At 42.1% G+C, this 9740-nt stretch overlaps 1 protein-coding gene across 3 annotated transcripts; it reads right to left on the minus strand.

The window, feature by feature from the left end:
* Positions 1 to 1399: 1399 nt before the first annotated feature.
* Positions 1400 to 9435, minus strand: LOC123730715 (ribonuclease H2 subunit A). 3 transcript variants are annotated; one of them, XM_045707925.2, is made up of 9 exons: positions 9335 to 9435; positions 4948 to 5114; positions 4757 to 4828; positions 4420 to 4546; positions 4072 to 4159; positions 3369 to 3506; positions 2984 to 3071; positions 2521 to 2644; positions 1400 to 2251 (listed from the first exon to the last, which is right to left on the minus strand). In XM_045707925.2, exons 2-9 carry the CDS (start codon positions 5072 to 5074, stop codon positions 2086 to 2088), a joined length of 930 nt encoding a protein of 309 aa, XP_045563881.1. In that variant the 5' UTR covers positions 5075 to 5114; positions 9335 to 9435; the 3' UTR covers positions 1400 to 2085. The 3 variants fall into 3 exon arrangements, with proteins under 3 accessions (XP_045563881.1, XP_045563882.1, XP_045563884.1); XM_045707926.2 differs by having other exon boundaries at positions 9262 to 9336; XM_045707928.2 differs by lacking the exon at positions 9335 to 9435 and adding an exon at positions 9135 to 9276.
* Between the last annotated feature and the right edge of the window lie 305 nt (positions 9436 to 9740).

A 9740-nucleotide genomic window follows, 5' to 3' on the forward strand; every position in this document is an offset into this window, starting at 1 on the left:
CAGCTCTCGAAGTTGGCCGGTGGACCTAGCCTTCAGTCTCTGGATGAATGCCTGACTGAGCTCCAGCTGAGAGAGAGAGATCCAGGCAGAGCCTGTTGAACGCCAGCTCCAGAAGCAGCTCTCGGAGTGGGCAAGTGGATTTAGCCTCCTCCAGTCCCCGGATGTTTGCCTGAGCTCCACTGGACCAAAGAGAGTCCCAGCCCCAGAAGCAGCTCTTTGTGGGGCAAAAGGACTTAACCATCAGCTCCAGAAGTATCTGAGCTCCAGTCTCTAACAGACCACCAGAGAAATCCATGAAGCCCATTGCCCAGACCATGGCGGCCCAGGCTGCAGACCCTGACTCCCTCCCCAGGAGGGCCATGAAGGTAGCCCCCAGAGGGGCCTCCACACAGTTTGTAGGCACATCCATCATCATCCTCTCCTCCTTCGCTGTGTCCACTGTGGCTATGAACATGGGGAAGAAGATAGTGGATTCCAAGCAGAAGGGCAATGAAGGCTAACGGACGATGAATAGGTTAGCTAACGCCTTAGATACGTAGCTGAAAACTTGTTATTGTGTGTATTTTGGTCATACCTATAGACACCTGTGTTGACTAGTGTCTGCTGAATAAAGCCTAGAAGAAAACTTGGTGAGATGCAGGGAATTTCAATTTACCCGAGTCACACTCAACTCCCCAGGGGGAAAACAGAAGATGGAATTTCTGAAGATTATAAGACGCATGATGTAAGCCCGGTTGCCATGTCAACAACAGAGGATGCCCAAGACTGTATGAGTTGAGTTCAGAGATTCAGAGACAGAAAATTACCAGCGGACACTTGATGCAATGCCAAACTCGCTATCATTTTAGTTAACAAGACAATTGTCAGACTTGTGTACCCAATCTATTGTGTATAAATGTCATTTACACAATGGTCACTTTATTTACTCTATGCAAATATCACTGGTATTTTCTCAGGGAAACTCAGTATAGTATATCTTGCATTAATATGCATTTTGCATGATAACTGTAGGCTTATGTATTACTTGTCTTAAGTCTGTCACTGAGTATGAAGCATTAGAATAATAGTAGGCAGTCATAATAGGAGCTGTACTTATGCTTATACAACATATTACCTTTAAGACTTCCTGAACACTCCTAATTATTCAAGTAGAAGGTGATTTCCAGTGCCTATGGAAAGTTGTGGTGTATAACTCGTATAAAGGCAACAGCAAGATTGTTCGGGAGAGGATTTACATGAAACATATCTTGAAGTGTATGTTTTTCACCACATGGGGGCAGTGTGGGAATATGAAAGTTGAGCACTACCTACCAACCGCAGTATTCACTAATGCAATAATAAAAACATACCTGAACTAAACACCATTTCCTTTCCTGAACTCTATGAAAGAAATAGACAATTATTTAGAAACAATATATATTTATTGTTCATTTCACATTAGTATTATTCAAATGACAACAAAGTTCATGAAGTTGGGCTCCAAGTCCTTTTCAATCGATCATTCAGTCAGTGGTCTTCACAGCAAACGGTCTATAGAAAGGTTTGTGGTCATACACACAGCCTTAAAAAAACGTTAGTATTCTACATCTGCAGTTAAGTATGTGTGTGTTCCTCTACATATCTTTAAGTAACTGTCCAGTGAAAATGTAACTTTTTTTAAAGTTAATATTCTGTTAACTCATACACAAATAATGTTGTTGACTCGTCCTATACTCGTATTTGTGGCCAAATAATAAATTGGAGAAAAATAAAACCCACAGAAAACCCGCCTCCTGAGGAGGAGGAGCTGGCAAGTAGGCGGTCTACTCGCATGAATATTTTTTATGACCAGTATACAACCACACCCTTCTGCTGTTGGGGTACACCCACACCATTCCAACACAGAAAAGCTGCTTTTTAACACACCTAATACCCATTTTTTGGAAGGAACACTATTTCAGTAATATTGTAATTAAGTATAGGTCACATTTCATATACATCTGGAAACAGTGGACAGAGACTTCAAACAGAATATGTGTGTGTGTGTGTGTGTGTGTGTGTGTTCTGCACCATGTCTCAGTGGGTGTGTGTATTCCTCTCCTTGTCTCAGAGTGTGGCCAGGCTCTGCAGTCTCCTCTCTGTGAAGAAGCGGTGTGTCTGGTGTGTGTTGCTCTGCTGGGCGGAGGTCTTGGAGCCTGCCTTGAAGTAGGAGAGCATGGAGGTGTTGTTCTGACGGGCTGCAGCCTTCTCCCCATCCTCCTCATCATCATCCCTGATTACACACAAATAGTTATGTGAACTTGTTCTACTGAATGTAAACAAACACAGCTCTCACATTACAATGGCCTCTTCCGTTTTCACAAAGCTGAAACACTTGTATAGTACTAAAATACATTAGTAGAATATAGGGTAAACACTGAGTACTTTTCACCATCTACCACTCCCTTCCCTGGCCCCTCTCCAAACCCTTCTTCACCTGTACCCCCTCTTTCAACGCAGACCCTCATCCCACCCCAGTCCCCCTAGCCCATCTCTCCTCACCAGTGTACGGTGACAGCCTTGCTGTCCAGCAGGGTCTGTGTGGTGCTCCAGCTGAACCTGACAAACTGAGGGTAGCCAAACACCGGGTCAAGCTCTTTCAACAGCCATGCCTTCGTCTTCGGGTCTGGAAGACACACAACAAAAACAAAAAAGTCAATTCTACCATTACAGCACTAAAACACTACTGTATTTCTACAAACGTCTATTTAACACAAAAGATGGGCCTCCATCCTTTACCAGCCATGACTTTTACAATTTCAGAATAATACAACATTTAAACGATGGTCTCTGCACTTCTAGTGTTAAAACACATTCTACCATTAAAGGACAACATTTTTTGTCAAATTTGACTAAACTGGGATTCAATACAAGATGCTGAACTTCATATATTGTTCCAGTGTTGCCAAGCCATTAAAGAGTGTGTGATGGGTGAAGATTTTCCCTAACGTGTTTCCCTACTGACCGTTGGGGTAGCCGGAGCCGTAGTCTGCATCCACCTCTCCTAGGGCTTCTGGAAAGTTCCAGTCTTTTACTGAATGGTCCCTGGCCACCTGAGGGAGCAGCAGAGATCATTTAGGCCAGTGATCCTCCTCCTTATCCTGGTCCCAGGTCTGTTTGTACGCCTGTCAACTTAATCGCTGTCAAGGGTTGACAAGAAGTTGGCATGATAGCACAAACAAACTGGCACTCAGGCTACCTCAGCCTGCTCCTGAAGAGGACTACTAATCTGGGACAAAACCCTTCACTCCAGTACTTTCAGATCCCTGGTCTCGAGGTACAGGAGACAGAGGAAAATATATATTTTTTAATTTAAAAAGGAAGAGTTTGGCATTAGCGTGACATATAACCTTGGCACAGATACTGGCAGCACTGACTATGGGGAAGAGGGAGTCAGCTTTGGGTCGTACGGTCACTTCCACCCCGGGGAACCGCTGGGACAGCTTCTCCTGGTACTTCTCTGCAGGACCCACCGTGTCCACAAACACCTGTCACACACAGGGAGAGGGAGGGAGGATAAGGGACAGGGACAGGGTAGTAATAAAAGGTTGGTCAAGTCAATCAAATTACATTTCATTTGTCACATGCTTCGTAAACAACAGTGAAATGCTTACTTACAGGTCCTATTCCAACAATGCAGTTAAAGATACACAATAAAACAACAAAAACAGAAATAGTGACAAAAGGAATAAATACTACTAATACTAATACTAATACTAATACTACTAAATAAATACTTACTTACAGGTCCTATTCCAATAATGCAGTTAAAGATACACAATAAAACAACAAAAACAGAAATAGTGACAAAAGGAATAAATACACAGTTAATAACGAGTCAAAAGAACATGTCTATATAGCTGGAAGGGTAGTGAATACGATAGAGAGAAAGGGAGAAAGCGAGGGAGGGAGACATAAAATAGAATATAGAAAGACAGAGCGAGAGAAAAGAGAAGGGCAGAAAGAACATTTAGAGGGTTTGTTATGTTGTATTGACGATATTGGTGTGTTTGTATGTATGGTTTAAAATAACCAAGATGCTTTGTACCGTACCTCTTTGAGCTGTACTCCACTGTCCAGGGCGAACTGTACCAGGCCAATGGCTGCGTCATGAGAGAGAGCATTCAGGTTGTATTTTGACCTGTGAAAGAGCAGAACGGTTAGAATCATCTGTGTGTGTTCGGTTGTTCGCTCTCTGTCTGTCTGTCTGTCTGTCTGTCTGTCTGTCTGTCTGTCTGTCTGTCTGTCTGTCTGTCTGTCTGTCTGTCTGTCTGTCTGTCTGTCTGTCTGTCTGTCTGTCTGTCTGTCTGTCTGTCTGTCTGTCTGTCTGTCTGTCTGTCTGTCTGTCTGTCTGTCTGTCTGTCTGTCTGTCTGTCTGTCTGTCTGTCTGTGTTTAAATACCTCTGCAGCATGCTGGTAGAGATGGTGTTGGGTGAGAGAATCTGAAGAGCCCAGCCTACAAAGCTCTTGGCCTCGTCCAGCTTGCGGAATAGATCCTCTCTCTGTGCCTCTGTCAATGTCTTCGAGTCTAGAAAGGGAGACACAGTAACTCATCTTTGTACAACAAACAGATGCATGAATCAACTTTGTTGATCCTCAAAAGGTTTGTCACAAGAGACACAGACACAGACAATACAGCCACACAGGCATCCTTCACAACACGTATATGGATTCATTATTTAACGGATTCCTCTTGAATGTTATTGTATATCTTTAAATAACATAATCATGAACTTACCTGCCACTTTTAAGTCCTTCAGATCTTCCTTTTTGGCGACGGGACAGAAACATATTCCGTAGACCATGGGTCCTGGTGGAGCGAATGCACGATATTAGCAAGCAACATCAAATGATGACCAAGCAGCTAGATAACAGACATTCAGTGATCTACTAAGTGATCCATGACATTTGAAAAGGAGGCCCACTCACCCAGTACAGGCCCCCTGCCGGCTTCATCGATACCCAAACAGCAGTCTTCTGTCTTGCAGACGTCGGGTATTGCTGAAGCCAGGCGACAGCTCACCGAGTTGTCTGCTTCAAACTCACCGAGATCCATGGTGACCTTCCACTGTCTGTTTCTGGAAGTCTGTAATCAACTGTAAACAACAAGAGCTGTAAACAACTGTACAGAGAAAGAACACTGTAAACAACAAGTGATCTGTAAACAACTGTAAAGGATAAGTAGCCTAAACAACTGTAACTTACATTTCAAGGGTCTTGGTGAGTAGCTATGTTGACATTTTGAAACATGAAATAGCAATCAAATTGTAAGCAAGCAATTACAAGATATAACCAGCTAGAAATAACAGTAGAATAGTGATGGGTGGGTTGACTCATAATGGTTATATCCGCAGGGAGGGGCAGGTTTAGGGTCAGGTGGACACAGCTTTCGATATCCTTACAACTGATAAAACTGGGATAATTTTGAAATGTTGCACAGAAAATCATCCCCGTTTTGTTGTTGTTATAAAATTCTCTCACTGGTCCCTAAACGTCTTTCCTCTGTGAAAGAAGCAAAAATGACAAAGAAAACTGTACTGATGTCAACTAGATTGAAGCATTGATTCTATCGATATATTATTCTGGTGAGTAAGGGTTTACTTTTAGGGCATCATATAATGACAGAAGAGAAGCTGCATGTATCTAATTACAGACAAGTTGACAAACAAATAGCCAACAAAAATGTCAGAAATTATAAGCACAAACATCGGCTTAAAAAAAAAACTTGCACCCCCTGACAAAAAAAATCGTTCCCCTGTCTCTGTAGCCTACACCACATTTTCTATAGAGGGTTTGGGTCGGATGCGGGCCTCAAATTTTCACTTTATCACATATAGTCAAGCGGTTGTGGATGGCTTATTAGTAACTCCGGGCGGGTGAGGGTGAACAAACAGCTGACCTGTGAACCATTCACAGTAGAAGTAACACGTGCATGTGTCGGTAGTACTGCAAATCCAATGCACGTGGACTTAAGCTAGTCTGTGGCAGTATGCAAAGTATTTTGGAGAAATGACAACCGTGACCCAGCACGCCAACATCTTTACTTTGGTGAGTTACGAAAGTACATTTAAGCCAGTCACTAAAAGAAGTCAGGGTGATAGTGAGAGTGCAGCCGAACGACGGCATGGGCCAGAGCTAGCTCTCAAACTCTAGGCGGCATTCTGCCTTACAGTTTTCAGCGGTTAGCTTCGCCCACGACTGGCCCATGTCAACTATACTCAACAAAAAACATAAACGCAACATGTAAAGTGTTGGTCCCCTGTTTCATGAGCTGAAATAAAAGATCCCAGAAATGTTCCATACGCACAAAAAGCTTATTTCTCTGTTTACATCCCTGTTCGTGAGCATTTCTCATTTGCCAAGATAATCCATCCAGCTGACAGGTGTGCAATACCAAGAAGCTGATTAAACAGCATGATCATTGCACAGGTGCACCTTGTCCTGGGGACAATAAAAGGCCACTCTAAAATGTGCAGTTTTGTCACACAACACAATGCCACAGATGTCTCAAGTTGAGGGAGCGTGCAATTGGCATGCTGACTGCAGGAATATCCACCAGAGCTGTTGCCAGAGAATTGAATGTTAATTTCTCTACCATCCTCATTTTAGAGAATTTGGCAGTACATCCAACCGGCCTCACTACTGCAGACCACGTGTATGGCGTTGTGTGGGCGAGGGATTTTCTGATGTCAACGTTATGAAAAGAGTTCCCCATGGTGGGGTTATGGTATGGACATGCATAAGATATGGACAACAAACACAATTGCATTTTATTGATGCCAATTTGAATGCACAGAGTGCCCATTGTCGTGCCATTCATCAGCCACCATCACCTCATGTTTCAGCATGATAATGCACGGCCCCATGTCACAAGGACCTGTACACAATTACCGAAAGCTGAAAATGTCCCAGTTCTTCCATGGCCTGCACACTCACCAGACATGTCACCCATTGAGCATGTTTGGGATGACCTGGATTGATGTGTATGACAGTGTGTTCCAGTTCCGCCAAAATCCAGCAACTTTGTGGCACAACATTCCACAGGCCACAATCAACAGCTGGATCAAATCTATGCAAAGGAGATGTGTTATGCTGCATGAGGCAAATGGTCACACCAGATAGTGACTGGTTTCCTGGTCCACACCCCTACCTCTTTTGTTAAAGTATCTGTGACCAACAGATTTATATCTGTATTCCCAGTCATATGAAATCCATAGATTAGAGCCTAATACATTTATTTCAATTGGCTGATTTCCTAATATGAACTGTACTTCAGTAAAATCTTTGAAATTGTTGCCTGTTGCGTTTATATTTTTGTTCAGTACACAATCCCCACGCTGTGTTTTACCATTTAGAAACGTCAATCAGCGCTTGCGATACAGCTTTCGAAATATATGGCCCTTAATAGGGTGTCTAATCAAAAACGCATCATTTCACCTCTAGGAAAACCAATGGTCCAAACCTCATGTCTCTATCATAATTCATTCAAAAGTTATTGGAGTTTTTACCCTTGTCCAAAATTAGGGTGAATAATTCAATGGAGGCATGAGATAAAAAGTGGTAAAGAATATGGAAATCGCACTGCGTCAACTAGGCTGGATGCTGTGCGAGAATTAAGGCTAACTGACAGGGTCAGCGTTGAACTAGTCATCCTTCTCAAATCCGGGGGACATAAAACAATATAGAGGTAAGATAGATATCGATTTTAAGACATGCATTATTTTTATATTTTAGTAAACGCTTTTCATATTAATGCAAAAATCAATTTTTGTAAGATTTTTCACAAGAACAAGCGTATCTCTGAAATGTCAACGGAGCACCGCAAGCTTTTTATTTTCAAAGACTTTGACATTTAATTCCGCTCGTGTCATGTTAAATTTAGCTTTTTGTGACCAGTGGAAACAACTTTGCAGAATACCACAACAACATGTAAATCCTCTAAAATCGCTGCGAGAAATCTGCACGGCTCTAACAGAGCTCGGTGCTTATTATCGGATGTTTAGGTTACGAAATCTGACTTTTTGGATATAATGGTATGGTAGAGAAAGACCCCACTGGACGATTCAGAACATGAAGAATCATATGTGTCTTGGTAAAATGTATTTTATACCATAAATAAGTGACATTTCATCACCAAACCTCGTGGGTGGACAGACACCCTACCCTTATTTTTCATCAGCAATACAGAATCTTTCAAAGAAAAATATACACTTACTGTAGCAGTTTTGCACAGATCCATACAACTATGGGTGGCTCCATCCAAAGAAACTACACTTCCCAAGTTACGCTTACACACAGGGGTTCGGCGCATGCTAGATAGCGAATTGACCCAGGTGGTCGCCTCTGTCTTCCATAAATGTCCCATAAACAAGCGCTGTAACATGGAGATATGGCCTTGTGGGAACATTAACCCTATAAAAATTTGTATCAATTCAACCTTTAGTTTTTTGAAAATTATTTCTCGCTGGTAAGAAAGATAAAGTCCTTATGATTCCAAAACCGTACCTCAAGCGATGCATGTTAATGTTCAGACCAAGCATCGTGGCTCTTAAAACTACAATATGTAACTTTTTAGGCGACCCGACCAAATTCACAGAAATGTGAGTTAGAGATGTCACTCATTGAAAGTTTGAACAGATCTGTCGCTTACTAGACTATGTGCGCTATTTCTATGCTTCCCGTTCTTAAGTTTCGTTTTTGCATCTTACTTTTGGTTTTGAACACCTGCTTCAAACAGTTGAATACATTATTTTTGGTTATGGAAAATATATTTTACAGCAGTTTAGAAGGTACATTGATTCTCTGCACTATACTTGCTTATGTTGTCACAAACGAACAATGCAAACCATTCATTTTAGCAACGAGGAAATGGCAGAGCGATAGTGCACCTTTAAAAGCGTCATTGTGCAACTTTTTGGGTAACCCAGATTCACATAGAAATGTAAGTTATAGATCTGTCACTTTCATTAAAGCAAGTCAAATTAGCGGTAGACCTGTTATGTGCTCGATTTCTATGCTTCCCGTGCTTGAGTTTCGTTTTTTTACTTTCGGTTTTATGCACCAGCTTCAAACACCTTGAAAAAACAATATTTTTGTTTATTGAATATATACTTCACCCCATACAGAAGACGCCTTCGTCAAATGACTTGTGTACTAGTAATGGAACTGAGAGTCGTGATCTAGGGCTAACTGTCTAGCTAAGCAGTTTGTTTAATGCATGTTAGAAACATTTTAGTTTCTTACTTGCGTTGAGTTGAATAATGCACGCCGTTTAGCAAGTGAAAAGGAAAGATAAGCACATAAAATTCCCACTCACCCCGTGTGTTGTTGATGTTCCTGTCTGGTGGTCAGTCAATTTTGGCGCGGAATCTCTGACGTGACCCTCATGCGGGGCTTCGTGGGATTTGTAGTGCCATCTACTGTATCCCTGGGTTGTATGCCTATTCTTTTAGTGCAGTACCTCTACACTCGGAGGATGGCAGCAACAGTCTTCCACCTTACTGGTCTAACTCAAGGGCTTGCATGTTAATTAAGCATTTCCCTACTTGTGCATGTGACAAATAAAACCTGAAACTTGAACATTTAGTGACAACAACGTCACTCTGTTGAACGAGATGCTTAGTGTGTGTTCTCACACGTCGGCCCCTGTGAACAACAAATATTTCACATTGTAGGTACGTACACATGACCAAATCACTTAGGTTGGTATTCAAGCGAAAGTT

This window comes from Salmo salar, chromosome 02 (genome assembly GCF_965601325.2).
Source record: "Salmo salar chromosome 02, fSalSal1, whole genome shotgun sequence".
Classification (NCBI taxonomy): Eukaryota; Metazoa; Chordata; class Actinopteri; order Salmoniformes; family Salmonidae; genus Salmo; species Salmo salar.